At 50.7% G+C, this 22,328-nt stretch overlaps 2 protein-coding genes across 2 annotated transcripts in view; one reads left to right on the top strand and one right to left on the bottom strand.

The window, feature by feature from the left end:
• Positions 1–22,328, top strand: part of LOC132526071 (uncharacterized) — a 58,976-nt gene that overhangs the window by 14,594 nt on the left and 22,054 nt on the right. The window contains exon 3 of the mRNA XM_060159822.1: positions 21,472–21,669. Coding sequence (XP_060015805.1) covers positions 21,472–21,669 — 198 coding nt within the window. The remainder of the gene's footprint in view (positions 1–21,471; positions 21,670–22,328) is intronic.
• On the bottom strand, positions 12,601–14,386 carry POLD4 (DNA polymerase delta 4, accessory subunit). Its single transcript, XM_060157588.1, has 4 exons — positions 14,104–14,386; positions 13,777–13,866; positions 13,451–13,562; positions 12,601–13,098 (listed from the first exon to the last, which is right to left on the bottom strand). The coding sequence occupies exons 1-4, from the start codon at positions 14,198–14,200 to the stop codon at positions 13,074–13,076; spliced, it is 324 nt and encodes a 107-aa protein (XP_060013571.1). The 5' UTR covers positions 14,201–14,386; the 3' UTR covers positions 12,601–13,073.

The following is a 22,328-nucleotide window of genomic DNA, read 5'->3' as shown; positions in this document are numbered from 1 at the left end:
AAGGAACGAAATTGGGTCATTTGTAGAGACGTGGGTAGATCTAGAGACTGTCATACAGAGTGAGGTAAGTCAGAAAGAGAAAAACAAATATCGTATATTAACGCATATATGTGGAACCTAGAAAATGGTACAGATGAACCGGTTTGCAGGGCAGAAATAGAGACACAGATGTAGAGAACAAACGTATGGACACCAAGGGGGGAAAGCGGCAGGGGGTGGGGGATGGTGGGATGAATTTGGAGATTGGGATTGACATGTATACACTGATGTGTATAAAATGGATGACTAATAAGAACCTGCTGTATAAAAAATAAATAAAATACAATAAAAAGCTGACAGAACTAAAGGGAAAAAACAGACAAATGCACACTTACAGTCAGAGATTTGAAAACTCCTCTACTGATAATTGGTAGAATATCTAGGCAAAAAAGCGATAAGATTTAGAAAATCAGAAGAATACAATCAACCAACTTGATATAATTGACATTAAAAAACTCCACCCCATAATTGCAGAACTTTTTTTTTTCAAGTACACATGTAATATTCACTAAGCTAGATTATATCCTGGGCCATAAGATAAATCTCAATAAATTTCAAAAGATTAAAATCTCATAGAATATGCTCTCTAATCACAATGGAATTAAATTAGAAAAAATATATATCTGGAAAATCCACAGATGGTTAGAAATTAAAGAATGTATTTCTATATAACTAATGAGTCAAAGAAGAAAACAAATGAAATTAGAAAATATATTTTAAGCTGAACAACAATGAAAGAACAGAATATCAAAATTTGTGTAGTGCAGCTAAAGAAGTACTTAGAGAGGGACTTCCCTGGTGGCACAGAGGTTAAGAATCTGCCTGCCGGGCTTCCCTGCTGGCGCAGTGGTTGAGTGTCTGCCTGCCGATGCAGGGGACACGGGTTCGTGCCCCGGTCTGGGAAGATCACACATGCCGCGGAGCGGCTGGGCCCGTGAGCCATGGTCGCTGAGCCTGTGCGTCCGGAGCCTGTGCTCTGCAACGGAAGAGGCCACAACAGTGAGAGGCCCGCATACCGCAAAAAAAAAAAAAAAAAAAAGAATCCACCTGCCAATGCAGGGGACACGGGTTCGAGCCCTGGTCTGGGAAGATCCCACATGCCATGGAGCAGCTAAGCCCGTGCGCCACAACTACTTAGCCTGTGCTCTAGAGCCCCTGTGCCACAACTACTGAAGCCCGTGTGCCTAGAGCCCATGCTCTGCAACAAGAGAAGACAACGCAATGAGAAGCCCGCACACCGCAACGAAGAGTAGCCCCTGCTCTCCGCAGCTAGAGAAAGCCCGCGCACAACAACAAAGACCCAACACAGCCAAAAATAAATAAATAAAAAATTTAAAAAGTACTTAGAGGAAAATATAACTTTAAATGCCTATATCAGAAAAAAAAGACAAAGGTTTAAAATCAATATTCTACATTTCTACCTTAAGAAGCCAGAAAAAGGGACTTCCCTGGTGGTACAGTGGTTAAGAATCCACCTACTAAAGCAGGGGACATGGGTTCGAGCCCTGGTCCAGGAAGTTCCCACATGCTGCGGAGCAACTAAGCCCGTGCGCCACAACTACTGAGCCTGCGCTCTACAGCCTGCGAGCCACAACTACTGAGCCTGCGAGCCACAACTACTGAAGTCTGCGCGCCTAGAGCCCATGCTCCACAACAAGAGCAGCCACTGCAATGAGAAGCCCGCACACTGCAATGAAGAGTAGCCCCTGCTTGCCACAACTAGAGAAAGTTCGCATGTAGCAACGAAGACCCAACGCAGCCAAAATAGATATATTTTTTTTAAAAAGCACCAGAAAAAGTTTGGTGGTGTCTCAAAAAGTTAAACAGAATTACCATATGATCCATCAATCCTACTCCTAAATATATACCCCACATATGTTCATATAAAAAGTTGTACATGGATGTTCATAGCAACGTTAGTCATATAGCCAAAAAGTAGAAACAACTCAAATGTCCACCAACTAATGAATGGATAAACAAGATATGATATATCCACACAATGGAATACTATTCAGCCATAAAAAGGAATGAAGTAATTACAGCATGTATGATTCTTGAAAACCTTATGCTAAATGAAAGAAGCCAGACACAAAAGTCCACATATTGTGTGATTCCATTTACATGAAATATTCAGAATAGGCAAATCCATGGAGACAGAAAGTAGACTAGTGGTTGGCGGGGAGAACTGGGACTGACTGATAATAGGGTAATGGGAAAGTTCTGGAATTAGATGGTGGCAGTGATTGCACAACATAGTGAATATACTAAAAACCATTGAATTGTACACTTTTAAGTGGTGGATTTTATGTTATGTGAATACTATCTCAAAAATAAATTAGTAAAAGACCAAGTTAAACCCAAAGGAAGGAAGAGATAGTGAAGAGCAGAAATTAATGCTCTTCACTAATGCTTTTGTATAGAAAATATACAAAGAACAGAGAAAGTTAGCAAAGCCAAAAGTTGGTTCTTTGAAAATATTAATAAATTGATAAACCCCTAGTAAGACTGATTAAGGAAAAGAAGAAGGAAGATACAAATTACCAATTATCAGGGGCAAAAGGGTGAAAATTAATTCAAAATAGATCTTAGACCTAAAGTAAAAACTAAAACAATAAAACATCTAGAAAAAAGCATAGGAGAAGATATTTATTACTTTGGGGTAAGTAAATATTTCTTAGGATATAAAAAGCACTAATCATAAAAGAAAAAATTGATAAATCAAATTTCATCAAATTAAAAACTTTGGTTCAAAAAAAAAAAACTTTGGTTCTTCAAACAACGCTATTAAGAAAATGAAAAAGCAAGCTACAAACTGGGAGAAAATATTCACAATACATATATTTAACAAAAGTCATGTATCCAGAATATATAAACAACTTTTACCACTCAATAATAAGAAGCCAAATAACCTGATGTTAAAATCGACAAAATATTTGAAAAGACACTTCACCAAAGGAAATATACAAATGGCAAATAAATCCATGAAAGATGCTCAACATTAGGAAAATGCAAATTAAAACCACAATGGATGGCTAGTGGGAAGCTGCTGCATAGCACCAGGGAGATCAGCTCGGTGCTTTGTGATGACCTAGAGGGATGAGATTGGGAGGGTGGGAGGGAGGCTCAAGAGAGAGGGGATATAGGGATATATGTATACATATAGCTGATTCACTTTGTTGTACAGCAGAAACTAACACAATATTGTAAAGCATTTATACTCCAATAAAGATGTGGAAAAAAAACCCCACAATGACGTACCACTTTACACTCATTAAACGGTTAGAATTCAAAAGACTAACAATAACAAGTGCTGGTAGGATATGGGGCAACAAAAACTTTCATGCATTGCTGATGGGAATGTAAAAGGGTAGAACCACTTTGATGATAGCATAGTTGTCAATCCTCAATAAAATGATCTTTAAATAATCAAAAAAAAGAAAAAGTAGAACCACTTTGGAAAACAGATTAGCAGTTTCTTGTAAAATTGAATGTATATTATGTTACACCTTCCAGCAATTCGACTCCCTGGCATCTACACAAGAGAAATGAAACTAAATGCCTACACAAAGACTTGTACCTAAATATTCATAACAGCTTGATTCATTAGAGTCCAAAACTAGAAATAACCCAGATGTTCATCCATTGATAAATGGATAACTACATTTTAGTATATTCATACAATGGAATATTACTGAGCAACAAAGATGAGTGAAGTGCTGATATACAACATGAATGGATCTCATAGACACTGTACTGAGTGAAATAAGTCAGATGTGCTGAATGGTGGCATTTGTATGAGTTCTAGAACAGGCAAAACAAATCTTTGATTATAGGAATCAAATTGCCTAGGATGGGAGAGGAGGGAGAGATTGGATGCAAAGGAGAGTGAGGGAACTTTCTGGGCTGATGGAAATGTTCTAGATCTTAATTGGGTTGGTAGTTACACTGGTGTATAACTATTATTTTGGTGGCATGGCCAGAATAAATAAATAAAATAAGATCTGTAGTTTTATTGTAGATAAATGATACTTCAAAAAGTTAATTTAAAAAGAAATCAGCATACTGATACCTCTAATTCAAATCCAGCACTTCAGGACTCTTCCTCACCTTCCCCCATTCCTTTTTTTTTTGGCCCCTCCTCGCGGCTTGTGGGATCTTAGTTCCCCGACCAGGGATCGAACCCGTGTCCCCTGCAGTGGAAGCGTGGGGTCCTAACCACTGGACCGCCAGGGAATTCCCCCCCATTCCATATTTTATCTCCCTTTTTTCACAGTGCAATCTCTGGTTCCCAACATTTATATGTTTATTCATTATTTTCTATTTTTAATACAAAAACAGCAAAACAGTTTTAGAATTAGTACACCAATACCATTATCAACAACAAACCTACTAAGTAAAGTTCAAGTTTTTTTGTGTGTGTGGTTCTTTTGTTCTTACGAAGTCCATGAACTGTGTTCAAAAGTTACTTGAATCCTTATATTCTTTTTCTGTGAGGTTATATTATTAATTTGACATACAGTTGGGTTGATTTGTTACCGTTTATATTCAATTTTAGGATTTTTGAAAATCTCTTTCGATATATTTTTGAATATGTAAAATGTTTATGTGGTTCAAGAGCCGAAACTATATAAGAAAATATACTTAGAGAAATATCCTTCCTATCCTGTCTCATCCACTCCGTTCTTACCTACCCCCAACAGTAACCGTTTTATTCGTTTCTAGTTTATTCTTCCCAGTGTTCCCTTTTTGGAATATATATCTCATTTCCCCTTCTTTCTTACACAAAGGTAGTATACTACATACTTAACAATTTGTCCTGGTAATCACTCCATATCAGCTAATGGAAATCTTCCTCATTTTTAAAAATGGCTACACAGTATTCCCTTGGGCGGGTTTATTTAATCCGTGGACAAGAATTTAGGGTGTTTCCAATATTCTGCTTTTACAAATAATGCCACAGTGAATACATTTATGCATATGTTGTTTTATGTTTGTGGAAGTAAATTTTCAGGGTAAATTCCTAGCAGTGGGATTGCTGGGTCAAAAGTAACTGCTGTCATCTTATCAGTGTCACCAATTCCTCTCCATAGAGGCTGTGCCATTCTGTACTCCTGCATGTTTCCCCCAAGCCTTGCCAACAGAGTGTACTGTCCAAATGTTTTAGCATTTGCCAGTCTTATTTGGAGTGAAGTTGTGCAACTTTTCATGTATTTAAGGGTAGACTGGAAAAACTTTAAGATTTGCGACCCAAGCCATATATTCCACATACTACTCACAGTAACAGATGCCCCATCTGCATTTGTTAGATGAATAAATGGATGAACTGGTTGGACTTTTATACTGGACTCATCATGTTTGCACTCTTGTGAAACCTGTCCCTGTGACAAGTTGGCTCTTGTCCCAGTGTAGGGCAGTGCCAGGGGCCTGGCAGAGGTCTAATAAAAGAGGAGATGGGCCTTCTAGAGGGAATGAGTCCTGGACTTTCCCACTGCCAGGATTCCACCATACAGACAGGTAGAAGACCCTTTTCTCCCAGAGGAATATAGTAAAAAGAGTGCAGCATCATGAGTGCAGGGATATGCACAAAGCCATCGCGATGCATGATACAATAATCCAATACCCTAGTGGTATTGTTTCTATTATTTTTAATACTTGTTAAATAAGTGCATCAACATGGATGAGAGTTTTTTTCTTATTGATTGATTAAATAGGTAATATAGTTACATAGTTCAAAGTTCAAAAGTCTTATTCAATGAAAAATTTCCCCTCATTCCTATTTCCAAGCCACCAAGTTACCTTCCTCTCAAAGGCAACTGGTGGTATCAAGTTCTTGGGTGTCTTTTCAGAGATATTGTATGCATGAAACAAGTGAATACACACCTTTTAACCTAAGTTATAGCAGAGTGTGCACAGTGTTCTGTGAATCCTTTTTTACACTTAACTGTATATTTCACAGGTCATCCCATTCTGCACCAATACATAAAGAGCTTCCTCAAACTTTTTCACAGCACAGCATCCATCATTTACTACAACTTACATTCTGGTTGCCTTACTGAGAGACATTTAGGCTATTTATAGTCTTTGCTATTACAAACAGTGCTATAATGTTATTTTATACATACAAGAGTATCTGTAGGATACATTTCTACATAGGAACTGAAAGGGATATGTGCATTTGTAATTTTGGTAAATAATGCCAAATTGGTGTCTTTGGGATTGTACCAGTTTACATGCCAGTATTGTGGGAGGTAATGTAGGATCCTGGGCGGCCATGCTCTTGAGAGCATGTAGAAAAGTTGGCTGGATCCTCCTCCATACTCTGGATAGGATGACTGTCTCCACTCTCATGTGAGAGGACCTCAGATAAACGCTCAGCAGGCTGGCCCAGTGGCGGCACAGGCTTCAAAATAGGAATGGAACAGGATCCTGCTTCTGAAGTTGACAGACAGCCTTGATGCCTTCCTTGACGAGAAGGCTCTAGGAAAAGATGGCTCCTGCCATCAAGGCCACACAACCCCCAGAAGTGACTTAGATGGAGATCAGATTTCACTGGAGTTTAGGCCTGACCTTCATAACTGGTACATAAATGGTTCTCACAGGCTGGACAGGACCAACCAATCAAACAGTAGGTGTGAGTGAAGTGGGAAGGTTCTTTCAGCTTTGAGTGCTTACTATGTAGCAATCCCTGTGCTAGTTACACTGGTGACAAGGATAAAATACCCTCCAGCAGTGGAGACAATGAAATGTATTGTTGCAGCAATGTGACATGCTATAATAAAATATAACCAGGTTATCACAGGATGCAGAGGAGGAGAGCTGCAAGGAGAGAACAGCATGCAATCCAGGTGGGACTCGCAGGACAGGAGCCATTGGAACCTCTTGGTGAAGTGAGGGAGGCTTCCACCCCATAGGAGGTCTCTAGGAAATGCCTCTTCCTTCAAGAGACAAAGGACTGAAGTAGGACTCAAGAATTACCAAGGACCTTGTCCACCTTGTGGAAGCCGCTACTCATCCTTAAATGCTGAGCTAAAGGGCCGTTTTCAGGAAGTCTGAGTTCCATGAGTCCGTTTTACACCCGTCTTGTGGCAGTGTTTAAAATTCTCCTATACGTCTTTTCTGCCTCTCTCGTGCACTGCAGTAAAGCTCTTGAAGCTTAGGGACCAGGGCTCTGTGTCTCTCGCGCGCACTGCAGTAAGCTCTTGAAGCTTAGGGACCAGGGCTCTGTGTCTCTCGCGCGCACTGCAGTAAAGCCCTTGAAGCTTAGGGACCAGGGCTCTGTGTCTCTCTCGCGCACTGCAGTAAAGCTCTTGAAGCTTAGTGACCAGGGCTCTGATTTGCCTGTGCTGACTGGCACAAAGTTGTTTTCTAGATTAGGACTCAGGTGGATAGACTGGAGACCTACCTGCTGAGAAAACTAGCAATCATGTTGAGGATCCCCTAAGTCCTGGAGGTGGTGTTAACCCAAATTTGCTCAAGCTGGCATTGCTGTGGCTTCCATCTACTTCTAGAATTGTCTAATTCAGAAATGTCTTCCTTTCCCTGCATACTCGAGTTTCTTGGTAAATTAGCTCCCTAAGCCCTCACGCTATTAGTGAGTTTGTCAGAGTTTGAGGGTGGATAAGTGCTGCCACACCTGAGTCAATAAAGAATGAATCAGCGTGCCCCTCTTTGATGGGTGTGGCATGGTAGATACTACGACAGCTGAGATGCCAGCGAGAATTACAAAACAAGGACAGAGGGAAGCAGGAAATGTGGGGACCGAATTAGGGTGAGCCATCCTGTACCTTTCCACCTCCTCCTAATGAGATCTTCCTTGACGTCTCGGCACCATCACACCAGCCACTACCACTTGTGAAGCTCTCGGGAGCCTCCCGAACACTACGTCGACTCTCCTGCCACTCTGACACTCTCCCCTCTTCTTTGCTGGCCTTCTTCCACCTTCTTCTAGAGAGAATTTTCCCAAGTGCCATCTTTGGTCCTATCTTTGCACCCTCTCCCTGTCTCCCTTTCCTCTCTCAGAGAACTCGTCCATGGTCATGGGCTCAAGTGTCAGCTCCTGGCAGGTGATTCCCCTCTGTCCCCTGGATTCCACACCCTTCTCTGACCTTGCTGCTGGACTTGACCTCTGGGTTTCCATTGCCTACTAGATGTTTCCATTTGGATGTCCTGTCGTCATCTCAAACTAAACATGCATGAAATCAAGCCTGTCTTCCCCTCCCAGTTTCCATTTTGTTCTGCCCATGGCACCAGCATTCTCTCACCCACCCGAGCTCAAAACCTGAGTCATAGTGGCCGGCTCCTCCCCATATCCTTCCTTCCCAAACGCAGGTCTTGCCAGCTTCCTTTGCAACCTCTCGTATAGCTAGCTCTTTGTCCTTTGCATTGTCTGCTAATCTAGGTCTCAGCACCCATGTTTTGAATATTTTATAGCTTCCTACTTGGCCCTCCTGCCTGCAGTTTCTTCCCCGTCTAGTCTGGTCAGACAGATTCTCCAGAATGATTATTTTTATCCTGTCCCTCTCCTGCTCAAAAACCTTCAGGCACTCTCATCACCACCGATGAGTCCAGACTCCTTTGTCTCAGGCTCAAGAACCTGTGTTTGTTCCGCCACCTCACTAGTATTATGCCACATGACATGAGTGCAGGCTCTGGAGCGGGACTCTGGGATCAAATCCTGTTTATTCTCCTCAGTCACATGCTGTGTGATCCTGGGCAAGTACTTAACCTTTCTGTGCCTGAATTTCCTCTCTAAATTGCTTTATAAAACGTTTATAATAATTTCTAGGATTGCTGTGAGGATAAAAGGCACTTAGGACAGTGCTGGATACATAGCAAGCACCGAAACGCCAGCTTTGGGCTGCGCTGATTTTTGTAGAGCAAGTGCTGCAGTCTGCACACATCTCCCCTGGGCACACACACCCACCTCTCCTCACCGCCTTTGCTCAACCCAGTCCCTCAGTCTAGAATGTTTTTCTCTGTCTGCTGACTCTTACTCACCCTTCAAGGGCCGCTGACCTATTTCCTCCCAACACACGCTTGTTTGGTGCTTTCTGCAGTGCAGCTCAGCCTCGGCTGGGTGGTAGTAGGCGTGTCGCGGTATATGAAACCAGCCATAGGCCACACAGGACCACATCTTCCTGGGGTTCATTTTACTTGGTAAGTAAGTTCAGCCATTTTTACGTTACAGCAACTACCCCACACACATCATGGAGCAGAATGCAAAATTGGCCAAAGAGAAAACACACAACTACTAAGAATGTTCAGAGTGGCCCTGGTGGCGAGTGTGCATTCATTCTGCAGTGGAAAGTTCTGAGAAGCAGGGGCCTGGTGGGCTGAGAGGCCAGGCGTGATGAGGTAAGGCGGGGGCCATGCCGACGTGGCAGTCCTGTGCTCAGGGCCCTTGCAGTGAGGGTCCCTTTAACACTCTCTCCTTCCTGAGAACTCCATGTCTATACCTTCCTACTTGCCCCAAGGTAGCACTTGTAGTACATTTTTTTTTTTTTTCTGTGGTACGCGGGCCTCTCACCGCTGCGGCCTCTCCCGTTGCGGAGCACAGGCTCCGGACGGGCAGGCTCAGTGGCCATGGCTCACGGGCCCAGCCACTCCACGGCATGTGGGATCTTCCTGGACCGGGGCATGAACCTGTGTCCCCTGCATCGGCAGGCGGACTCTCAACCACTGTGCCACCAGGGAAGCCCCTGTAGTACATTGTTTTTCAGCTTTCCACATGGGTGGGTCTTATCTCTTCGATGCCACCCTAAGCACCTGGAGTGCAGGTGCGGGTGGGAATGCAGGTGTGGGGTAACACAGTGGGAAGACAGACCCAGGTGGGAATTGAGCCCCGGTGCTCATGGATGAAGCAGGGCACTTTCCCTCTCAGCCTCGGTTTCCTTATCTGTGAGAGTGGATAATACTCACCTAATGAGATTGTTCTGAGCAGTCAACTAGACAGCGTGAAGTGCAGCAGATGGCGTGGGTTGGCGCTCACTAAACATCAGATCCCTCCCAGCATACCAGGCTGTCAGCAAGCATCTGATTCTTGAATGTTCCCACCCCAAACCGTGTCCTCCTACCTGCATCTACTCGCATATCCTCTGCCTCCCTTCCTGTCACAGTGGATGCTCCGATCTAAGTCCACACTCTTCCCTGTGTCCTAGTCCTGGCCCTTCTCAACTTCACAAAGACTCCCTGTCGGGTCACTCTCCTCACCAGGTCATTATGCTGTACTGTCACTCTAGCTAAAGCAAAAGACGAGACAGAACAACAAATCAAAACGGTTCCTTGATCCCACACCCTCTCCAGTGGCCACTCGTTTCTCTGCTCCCTTTACAGTAAAAGGTCTCTGAAAGGATCAGCATGCTCCCCGTTTCCACTTCCCCTGCCCGTCCCCCTGAGCCCACTCCAGGCCCGGTCCCATCCCCATCACCCCGTGGGAGCTGCTTGTCTCCTGCGACCGCCACGTTGCCGAGTCCAGTGTGCTCTTCTTCTCAGGCTTCATTTTACCAGCCTCTCAGAAGCATCTGAGACTTTGACCCTCTGCCCAGGCTTCCCAGGCCCTACCCTCTCCTGACTTCTCTCCAGTCTGGCCCCTCCTCGGTCTCCTTGCTCAGGCCTCCCTTGCCTCTAAGCATAGAAGCCTCAGCGCTGTCCTTGGACCACTTCTCACCTCTAACTATACTCACTCAGGTAATCTCATCCCCACACACGGCTTTAAATGCCACCTAAAAGATGCCCCAATTTATACCTCAAACCCAGAGCTCTCCCTAGAATTCCAGACTTGCATGTCCACTGCCTACTCCCCAGCTTGGATGTGTCACAGACCTCAAATCTGAACTCTTAATTCCCTGCCCCACCCTCCCCTTCCCGCAATCTTTCCCATCTTAGTAATGGGAACTCTGTTCTTCCAGTTGCTCAAGCCAAAACCTTTGGAGTTATCCTTGGCTCCTCTCTCTCTTAAACCCCACAGCCAACTGATCAGCAAGTCCTGTCAGTTAGTTCCCCTTCAAAATACAGAAAGAAAAGAAGCTGGCCGCTTCTTACCACCTCCATCTCCCACGCGGGGCTAAATCACCATCACCTCTCACGAGGCCAACTCCAGCAGCCTCCTGAGTGGTTTCATTGCCTCTTCTTCCCCCAAACCCACAGTCTGTTTTCTACCAACAGCCAGAGTAATGCTTTCAAGACGTAAGATTGATTGTCATTTACTGGCTTAAGACCCACCCCACCAGTGTCTTCCTCTCTCACTCAGGATAAAATCCAGGTTCCTCGTCCTGGTCCACAAGGCCCTGTGGGACCAACCTGCTACCTCTCTGGCCTCATTTGCCCCCCCACTTCCTCGCTCCCTCTGCCCGGTCCCTGGCCTCCGTGCTGCCCCTGGACCAGTCTGGAAACACGCCTGCCTTGGGGAGGGTGTGCTTGTTGTCCCTTCGGCCTGCCCGATGCCACCCTGTTGGAGAGCCTCCCCCGACCAACCTCTTCAGCACCCTTGGCATTCTCTGACCTCTCACCCTAATTCTGCCCAGCACTGACCACCGCCTGACATCATATTTACGTGTGTGTTGTTGTCCATCTCCTCACCACTAACAGCCCAGAGGAGCTCTAGAGCCCAGCACACAGCAGGTGCTCAGCAGCCGGGCAGGGGCCACGGCGGAGACGGGAAGAGCCCAGTGCACACGGCCCCAGTCTCTGCGCCACCACATACCTGCTGCTGGCGCTTCTGGGCAACTTTGGACAACCGTCTAGGCTTCAGTTTCCCTCTCTGTAAAACCTACCATGAAGGACTTTTAGGAAATTTAGGGATAATACATTTAAAGTACTTGAGGCATGGTCAGTACTCAGTAAAATGGGGACTAAAAAGGCCACTTGATTGCCCTCTAGGCCTGTTCCCAAGGAGTTAATAGTTCTGTCTCTGCCTGCCCCAGGATGGAGGGCTGATACATCAGATGAAGTAACACCATTAAGAGGAGTACTGATTCCGTTCTCCACGTCGTATGTCCCAGGGTCCCCTAAGCGCTGTTTCTGAATACGGCCAGTTCTCCTCCATCCCCAGGACCTTCCAGTTCCCTAACAAAGCTCCTCAGATGATGGCCATCTTTGAGCAGGTCCTGCAGGTTGAAACGCTCCCCCAACCCTGCTTTGGATCCAGGTGGCCCCCATGTGGGAAAGTACAGGTGCTTGCTGGGTATGTGTATGTCTGTCTGGACCTTATGAGTCATGGGCCCCATGGATCCTGCTCTGACAAAGAACCCATTTTTGTGAGGTGGGCAGCCCTGGGCAGGCTAGGTGGTGGCTCCAGTGGGGTTTTCCTGGCTGGTAAGGGAAGGTGGCTAGAATAGTGTGTGCCACCAGGGGGCGCCAGAGGTTGCTCAGCGCTTGTGAAGACTGACTGTTGTTGTTTTTTTTTTAAGGTGTCTCTCTTTCCTTCCTCTCAGGTCTAGGGTTAGGCAGTGGAAGAGGCACACGCACCTTGCAGGAAAGCATGGTGCTAGTTCTCTCCTACCTATCAACCTTCTGGGTGCTGCCCGTCCAAGCAGGGCCACATTACGAGACTGGAGGTCAGGCTCCCAGGCTCAGAGTTCTTTATTGATAAGCACTAGTGAACCCCTTGCCCTGTAAGCTCAGCCAATTCTGCCCTCAGATTCCCAGCCTGAGGTGCGGAGTACATCTTTGCCTCTTCGGTCTTCTGCCTTCTGCCGGAGTCTGGTTCTTCCCAAAGCTGTGCCTAATTTGCCACATCATCCCAAGGACCACAGTGTTCAGGTCAGGCACGTGGCAGCTTCAGAAGGGTCATGGCCAGGTCCTCGTCCTCAGAAACCACTCTCCACGTAGGAGGTGCTTGGCTTCGGCTGTGTCGGATCTCAGAGGGGGCACTGGGAGCCTGCTGGTCGGACCTCCACATTCAGCCTCTTCCCTTCACTGTGAACCTCTTTCCTGCCAAATGTTTTCCACAGCAGAGCTGAGCCGAGGGGCAGCAACTGGTTCTAGCTTGTGTCTGGAGGTCCTCAAGTAGTGGGCGGGAGGTCTAAGGTGGTGCTTCAGAGGGGATAGAGATGCCAGAGGCTGTGCGAGGGGGTGTGGGATGGAGGGAAAAACCCGCATCAGTTAAGTCTCTTGATCGGCTCTCACCAGCCCCAGCTCTTGGCCACGGCCTCTGGTCCTTGGCCAACCTCTCAGTATTAAATAGTCCCTTGGGCCCTAGTGTACCCTTCCTCCACCATTAGCTCAGAGATAAGTATTAAGGCAAGCTTCTGCCTCCTGAGCGCAGCACCTTGTAGAACCTTCTTGCCTGCTCAGCGGGGACCCCCCAAGGCTGCACCTATTTCTTCCTCCGGTCAGGACGGCCCCCATCCAGGGCCAGGCGGTGCCTGGAGAAGTCCCTGGCTCCCCTGAGAGCCCCCCACCGGCCTCTGACCTGCACTGGAAGCGCGGATCACCGGGGTGGGTCTGCAGCACCTGCCACACTTCTTGGGGAGGCTCTAAGCCCATCTGCTCTGCGCGATGCCAGCGTTGCAGCCGTGTGATCCCTGCGGGGGTGGAAAGAAGACAGTGGGGCCTCGTGGGGGGCAGGGAAGCGTCCAGGCTAGAGAGTGTGGGTGGAGGGGTGTGTCAGGACCTCCACACCCCTGGTTTCCAGACACAGTGCTGAGAGGGTCAGGCAGGGGCTGGGGCTGCTTGGGTGCCGAGTGGGTGGCAGGACTGGCTCCGGGATGTGCTCTCGGGGCCTGAGGGGGCTCTCACCTGTGCAGGGCCCATACTGCCAGGCCAGGTCAAACTGCCTCAGCAGCTCCATCTCCGCTTCATCCACGCTCAGGGGCTGAGGCTCTTCCCCTGCAATGACATGCTGCTCCTCAGGCCTGCCCAAGCCTGTGCCCTGCCGGGCTGGTCCCCTGCCCCTTGCCTCACAGCTGACCCACTGTTCCCCAGCCCTCACCGCCCCTTTGCCTCTGCTGTCCACTGCCAGGTCTGGTGTAGGAAGCAGAGGACATACTTCACTTCCCCTTCCATTGCCCACGTTCTCTCGTGTCCCTCACATCCACTCCTCCCGCCCTCCCACACCTCAGAGACCTAGCTCTGGTGCCAGCTCCCCCTTGCTGTGCCCAGCGGAGCCCTCCCTCCTCTTCACTACAGGGTAGGAGTCAGTGATGAGCCGTTTCCGGCCCATGGCGGCCACCCAGGCAGGCGGAGAAGGAGGCGACTGCCGGGAAGGAGAGACAGGCCAGCGGGCACGAGAGAGACAGCTGCAGAGAGAGAGAGAGAGTGAGAGAGGGCTGGGGCCAGAGAGCAAGCCTGGGGCCAGCGATGGGCAGACGGATGACCCAGACAAACAGAAAGGAAGTCCGAGGGTTCCAAGGAATGACGCCTCTCCCCCACCCCCACAGGCATGCAAACAGCAAAGACCTAAGCCAATGGGAGGCCGCCTCTGTGGGGCAGGGCTTATCCCCAGCCAATGACAGGTGGTGCAGGCAGAGGGGGCGGGGCATCTGATGCAGCTGCGTTCTGGGGGAGAAGGGGTGAGGCTGGGGTGGGGGACCTGTCATGATATAGCCAGACTGCACCACCTCCTCCTGCCCCCCCCCCACTGGTCTACAGCGGGTCTCTGGGGACTTGCAGAGTGTTATCCTCAGCCTCTCACTTCCCGTTTTCCCTTCCTAGGCAAATGTTCTTTTCAGCCTCACTAATCCCCGTGGCCGGTGTGTAACTCCCCAGAGCCCAGCCGGAGACTTCCAGTCCCGCCCCTTGGCCCACCGAGTGTTGTGTGGGCAGGTCTGGAGGTCCGGAGAGAGTTTGGGCTCATCCCGACCCCTTCCCGGCTCCCACGGCACCCCCACCGGCCCTAGGAGACCTCCCCGGAGAAGCCCATGGGTTCTGAAAGCTACGCCCAGAGACACTGCCCACTCTGAGTCCAGACGAGTGCTCGCCTCCTCGGCTGTCCTGGGGTCCTACAGCCTGCCCCCACCCGTCCTCTAGTCAGGAAGATTCCACACCGCGCAGGAGGCCAGAGTGCGTTTGGATCCCCAGTCCTTCGTCAGTAAAATCCACCCCAATGTGAGAGTATGAGCAGAAAATACCAACAGTAAACCTGACACATATATGGCACGCACAGCCGAGTACTGTGCTAAGCACTTTCCCACATACTTACTCTACTGAGATAGAAATGGTTCTTGAAAGTAGGAAGTACTGGGGACATCCCTGGCAGTCCAGTGGTTAGGACTCGGAGCTTCCACTGAAGGGGGCGAGGGTTTGATCCCTGGTTCCGGGAATTAAGATCCCGCAAGCCATGCGGTACAAGATAAAATGAGGAAGTAGGAAGTACTGATAGTCACAGGCAATGGTGGGGCCCCAGAAAACCATTGTCCCTCCGTGCTCCCCAGGAGCTCACAGGCTAAAGGGCAAGCACACGGACACACACATTGTCAGTGCCAGGATAAAATTCCTAACAAACAGGAAAAGGGGGAAGAGAGGGTCAGAGTGGGTTGGACCTGGAGGCTGGCTTAGCACTGGAAGACCTCCTGGAAGAGGTGGGCTGCTGTAAACAGCGTCTCTCAATTCTCCACCCATGACCTTTGTCCCTTGGGCTCCTGTCATCGCTGACTCACCCCTATACCCGCCTCCTCCTCACCAGCTTCCTGGCGGCAGGCGAAAGCGCCGGCCATCGGGAGTCTGGGAATCAGTGTGAGGCCCAGCCCAGCCCCATCGCCCTCCAGAGATCCCATCCAGTTCTTCCTTCCCGGGGTGCAAGGGCCTGCTCAGAGGCTTCTGCCTTCCCCCTGTCACTCTGCCTTAGGAGGATTGTGGGCACATGGGAGCAGAAGGCTCTGGAGAGTAGACCACCAAAGAGGAGGAGCTGGAACGAGCCGGCCATGTCTTCAGGGGCCTCCTCCCGCCTGGCTCTCCCCATCCCTTCCTGAAGGAGGGCGGAGTGGAGGAGGGAGAGCTCATGGGTGCACTGCATGGGGCTGGAGGGCCCTTCCCTGCTTTACTGTTTGGCCTGTTTGGGCTGGGCCTGGTCTAATCCCCCTTCTGCCTCCTGGACTATGTGGGGCCCACGCTGAGGCAGACAGGGGCCCTGCTGCCTTGGGGAGGGAAGCAGGGAGGCCCTCTCCACCAGGCCTGGGAAGGGCTTCCGTGTGGGGTCCAGTCGGGCACAGAGTGCTCCAGGGAGGGATGGTGCCCAGGCTCTGTGGGACTGACCACCCCTCCTCAGAGGGCGTGTCTGGAGGTGTGTGGCACCCACCTCCTGCGCCCACAAAGCCCTGAGGGAGTAGGGAGCCATGGGTGGGGCAGACCCCTCCTCATTCCTGGTCCCTCCCACCTCTGAAAGCTGATAGCCGTGGGGCCCTGCCACCGCCCAGGGAGCGTGAAATGGGGTATGCTGCTGGGCGGCCACAGCGGCTCCCACTGCCGCCTGAGCTAGTCCCTCTCCTCTCTGGCACCCTGGCTTGCTCTCTGGGCACTGTCTGGGCCATCCCTGCCAGCTGCCCACAGCCCTGCCTGGCCCAGGCCCCGCTAGCCTCTGCCACTCAGCCTGGAAGATGTGTCCCTTGGCCTTCAGCTTGTCCCCGTCCAGGTCATCCGCTCAAGTGCAGGCACCCTAGGACTGGCTTTCCGGCCTGGAGTTGAGGGAACTCCCCACAGGCAGCGTTGCCCCCCTCACCTAGTTGGGCAGCAGTGGGACCAAGCCCCAAGGCTCGAAGGAGTAGGCACCCAGGGGCTTGGGGGCCGTGTCTGTCCAGTTGGTGCCCTTCCCCGACGCGGCATCTGAGGCCCTAGGTTGTGCTGGCCCAACGAGGCCAGACCTTGGCCTGCCCACCCTCAGGTCTTTTCCCTCTTTACTCCCCCAACCCTGTCTGCCACTTTTAACCTTCCTTCCTGGAACCCCTATCCCTATTCAGGCAATCTCCTGGCCTATCCCCAAAACTGCTGTCCTGGGTCCTGTCACACACAGTTCAGGCTTCAGGCTGGAAGCCCAGGCCAGAGGTCTGACCTGGGGGTTAAGCTCTCTTTCTTTCAGGAAATTTTCCGAGACCCAGGCGTAGGTTCCTTGTCAGCCCCGATCCCCAGAGGCTGGTGATGAGACTGGCAGGAGTGACCTTTGCACCTTGGCCTGGGAACACTCAAGGCCCTTGCCTCACAGCCAAGGCCAGAGTCTTGGGGGAACGCAAGAGAAAAGGAGAGAAAAGAACTGGAACAGGATCCCAGCACCTTCTTTAGGGCTGAGGCCCACCACTGACTGCTCCAAGGGGAAGGGGGATTAGACCTGGCTTAGCTCAGACAATGTGGCAGGATGGGGGAGCCTCAGCACTGCGCACGTGCCCTAAGAGTCCCTTCCCTTCCCCCAGTCACAATGGGGCCTGTGGGGAGAGCCAGCTAGAGCTAGGAAGGTGGGGGCAGGTGGAGGGAGGGAATCAGCTGCCTGGGGCCCAGCGGGGTGCGGGGCGTAGCCCGCTCTCCTTCCCTCTCCCTGCATCCCCCTTCCTCAGGCCCTCAGGCCCTGCCACCCACCCTGAGCTGGAGATTCTGGGCGCCAGACTCCCACCCTTGGCCCCGTTCTCCACCCTGTGGGGCAAATTCTTTCAGGCAGCTCCTCCTGGTCCCTCCTGACCCTCCCAGACACCCTCCTTCCTCCTGCTCCAGGCTCTCTGGCCCCGTGGGCTTAAGGGGCGGAAGGCAAAAGTTCCCCTAGGTCTGGGTGTTTTGCTGCTGGACGTCTCTTCTGCTCTGTCCCAAACACCCCACCCAAACCTCCTCCCATCACCTCCCCTTTCACCTTGGCCTTCCTGGCTCTAGGGCAATCCTAGGGAGGTTTGAAAAGGGGCCCTTCCGGCCATTCCTCACCTTGGCCACCAGGTGTCAGACTTTGTCCAGCTGGGAGGAAGGTCCTACTTAAGTTTCCACCCCATCAGCCTAGCCTTGGCGATCAGGACAAACTGGAGAGGGGCCTAGAGGTGACCTCTGAACTAGGAAGGCTGAGGGATGCTGAAGCTTGGGGAAAGGGCCAGAGCTCTGGTTCTAAAGCTCACAGTTACTCCCTCAATGCCCCTACCCCCAGCCTACTGACAACGGCTTTGTCCACTGCTGGGAAATTGGGGAACCAGGCTGAGTCAGGGAGCTCAAGAATTGAAGGAACAAAGGCAGGGACAGTTGTGGCTCCAGAGAATAAGGGGGAGCTAAGGGGGAGCCACCCATCAGAGCGCTCAGCCAGGCCTGGATCACTAGCCCTTGCCCTGTAGGTTAAGGGGAACAAGGGCCTCCCTTGGCCCTTCCCCACTTGGGATGGCTATGGCAAGTGGGGAATGTATGTGTGTGTGTGTGGGGGGGGGGGGTGCGTGCTTCAGTGAGTCTCCCCACATACCAAGGGGGACCTAAGTCCTGGATATGGGTCAGTCTTTGCAAAAGCAGGAAGCTGGCAAGGCATGACTACCCCCTTGCCGCCCCCCAGCAGAACCTCTACTCTATCCACTCCCCCACCCCAGAAGTTGCCTCGCCCAAGTGACAGTTCTCAATCTTGTAGGCATCCTCTCAAACACAGGTGTGTTCCCAGGCACCCAAGATGAGGATGAGATTTCCCCTCCACAGCATGCTATCTGGAGGTGACAGGGAGGAGGGCCTTCTCTCCTTCTCTCCCACTCTCCCTAACCTTCCTGGGAGCAGAAGGCATTCGTTCTAGAGATAATGCCCTTCCCCCTGTGACTCTGCAGGGCCCTAGGTGTCCCAGGTTCTTAAATTGACCTCTGTGTACGTGGGCGCCTGACTATGAGACCGTACTTGAGAGGTGGAACCTAAGATAACCAATGAAAACCCATCACCTCTCCTGAAGCAGCTGTGGATGGAGAACAAATGACAAACCCATTCACAGAAAACCTGATGAGCTGTCATGCATGCGGAGCTACCCGCCTGGTGGTCCACAGCACCCAAACCCAAAGGAAGGACTCACACCCCTGACCTCATCAGTAGGGAGCTGTGGGGGGAGAGTTCAAGAACTCAGACTCTGAAATGCCCTTTCTGGCCAGGCTCCCCTCTGCGTCCACCCCCTGCCCCCCACCCCTGCCACTGGTTCCCTCTACTCCCCACCCTGTAGGCATATGCAGCGCTGGGCTGGCAGCCACTCAGAGTGCAATCTCTAGCCCTCTAGAGTCTCTCGCCCTTTGATTCACTGCCATCCCTGCTTGCCTGTCCTCAGCCTTGGGCAACAGCCTCTCTTCACTCTGTCCCCACCTCTGGCTTGATAGGAAATGTCAGGGAATGTCACAGTCATGCCGATGAGTCCATGACAGAGATGTGTTTGCTGATATCACTGGTGCCACATGGCTACCCAGCAACCCTTTTGATTCTCTTCTGTTTGTCCCTGATTCCATTCCCCAAACCTCCCAATCCTTCTCCAGCCACCACCCCTCACACAGCAGCACCATGTTCTGATCTCTTCCATTTAAAAACAACAACAGGGGGCTTCCCTGGTGGCACAGTGGTTGAGAGTCCATCTGCCGATGCGGGGGACACGGGTTCGTGCCCCGGTCTGGGAAGATCACACATGCCGTGGAGCGGCTGGGCCCGTGAGCCGTGGCCGCTGAGCCTGCGCGTCCGGAGCCTGTTGCTCTGCAACGGGGGAGGCCGCAACAGTGAGAGGCCCGCGTACCACAAAAAAACAAATAAACAAACAAACAAAAATTTAAAAAAAATAACAGGGGACTTCCCTGGTGGCGCAGTGGTTAAGAATCCGCCTGCCAACGTGGGGGACACGGGTTCGAGCCCTGGTCTGGGAAGATTCCACATGCCGTGGAGCAACTAAGCCCATGCACCACAACTACTGAGCCCGCGTGCCACAACTGCTGAAGCCCGCATGCCTAGTGCCCATACTCCGCAACAAGAGAAGCCACCGCAATGAGAATCCCGTGCACTGCAATGAAGAATAGCCCCCGCTCGCTACAACTAGAGAAAGCCCGCGTGCAGCAACAAAGTCCCAACGCAGCCATAAATAAATAAATAAATTTATAAAAAACAGCAACAGCAAAACCCAACCAAACAAACAACCTTCCGTGATCCTGCTGCTCCCTCTAGATGTTGACTTTGCCACCAAACTCCGGAGGGAATAGATTCACCCTTCCGACTTTCTTCTCACCATCTCCATCTTTAATCTCACAATTCGGTGTCTCTCAACTGCTCTTGCCAAGGTGGCCTGTGACTCCCTGATTACCAGAGAGGTGGTAATCAGGGAGGAGACCCACCCCCACCCCCACCCGTCTCCCCTCCGCTCTCCTGGGACATCTGACACTGTGGATCAGCTGCCTCCTTGAGACTCTCTTCTCTTGGCTTTTCACGCACTATTGTCTTGACACTCTTTAAATCTGTTTAAATCAAAGTATCGAGTACATTATCCTGTGCCCAGCATTGTGCTAAAATGCTGCAGGGATGCCCTCACGATGCTAGATACTACCTGCTTAAAAGGGAGGCAGACACAACAGCCCTTGTCCTGCCCATCCTCCAAGAACGGCATCAGGTCCCACGCGGAAGCACTTACTGTGTCCTAGGCACTGGGAGTACAGCATGGACTTCAGACGCCACTTCCTGCCCTGTGGGGCCCACGGCCCAGCAGACCAGCAGGGCCCTCGCCTAACTGGATGCGATCACTCCCTCCTTCTTGACTTAAATAGTACTTTGCCTGCGTCTTTCTGCACTTAATCAAATTCTGCTTTGGATTCTAGCATTTGGCAGGGGGTGAAGATGGGGGGATGGGGGGGCTGGTCCCTCTTCCCAGATTTTGTTCAACACACTAATTGAACACCTTCTTTGGACTTGAGCTTGAGCCTGAGCTGGGTGCTGGACAGAGAGAAGGGGAAGACTCAGAATCTGCCCCCAGGAAGCTCACAGTACGTAGCGTGGGACGTACCTTCCTTCTCCCTGTATCCCATTTAGCCCCTTGCTAGGTGCCTCACAGCACAGCCTCTGGATGGAGACAGCCCAGAGGCCCTCTCCTTTCTATCTAGTTAGGCTGGTGGTGGGGCCTGCAGCTGCCCCTGGCCACACCTGGGCAGCCATCTCTGCCAGAAGAGCCTGGACTCCTCTGGGTGGATGTGTTCCCCCCAACTTGGGTCAGGTGACTCAGGGACTTTCGGCAGAGCCTGGCTCACCCCGCCCACAAGCAGGTCCTGTCGCTCCTGCACCTACACTCCCAGCTCCCCCTCTTCTGGTGGCTCTGCATTTGTCACTATCTCCCAGTGCACATCATGTGAGCGTGCTTTTGTTTCTTATCGGCTCAGGTAAGCTCGCTCTCTTCCCAGAGAGATTGCAGGCTCTGTAAGGGCAGGAGCCAAGTCAAGCCTTGGACTTCTTTAGGCTCTCCAACACCAGTTAGCACGGTGATGGGCAAGTAATTAGGTCTTTAAAATATTTGTCAACTGATTGACATCACCATCATTTGTTGCTTCCTTTGCTTAGGGCACTGTCTCCAGGAGGCCCTGGTAAAGTATCCCCGTATTACCTGGGAGCAGTTAGCCCATCGATCTACCCAGTGGCTCTTCACTAGAGCGTCCCGACACGCCAGACATCAGTCATCTGTGATTACTGACCGCCGCTGCCTCAGCCAAGCATCTTCCCTTCGTTGTTTCTCTTTTCCTTTCCAACGTTCTTATAAAGGTATTGATTATTCCCATTTTACAGATGGGGAAACTGGAGAATAGAGAGCTTTAAATCATTTGTTCAAGGTCACTCAGCTGGTAGGTTACGGACCTGGGATTTGATCTCAGGTCATCCCTCAAACAGCATCTGTCCCGTTTGCTCGCGGTCCAATATGAGTTTCTCTCTCTCCCCCTAATCGGCTGTTTTATGTTGGAGAGAAAAGTGTAGAGTCACAGCGGAGACTTGATACTTGGCCCCAGTCTGTCACCCTCCCTGGGAGATGAAGGTATTGAGAACGTGAGGGTCACTGCTGAGGGACTCCGGCAGCCGGCCACAGGTGGGTGTCCTAGGGAAGCTGAGGGCTAAATGCGCGGGGCTTGGAGAGAGCACCGGAGGGCAGAAAGACAGCTGTGCAGGGGGACAGACCCATAAGACCACTAAAGTAAGCCAGAGTGAGGTAGACGAGCAAAGGCTGGGAGAAGGAAGGTAAGCGACAGACAGATATTTGGGAGGACTAGAGGAGGGGTAGGTGGAGGGGCAGCAGTGGAGTCTGCTGTGTTCATGTCTTCCCAGTGGACACAGGGGAGAGAGCCTCTTCCCCAGCTCTTGGCATCTCCTGAGCTAACCCTTGGGCTTCTGGCCCTCCACCAGCAGGTGTAGGGCCAGGGCCGGGGGCG

This window comes from Lagenorhynchus albirostris, chromosome 9, assembly GCF_949774975.1.
Source record: "Lagenorhynchus albirostris chromosome 9, mLagAlb1.1, whole genome shotgun sequence".
NCBI lineage: Eukaryota > Metazoa > Chordata > Mammalia > Artiodactyla > Delphinidae > Lagenorhynchus > Lagenorhynchus albirostris.
The sequence above is the reverse complement of the archived record's forward strand: the minus strand, read 5'-3'. Positions and strand labels throughout refer to the sequence as shown.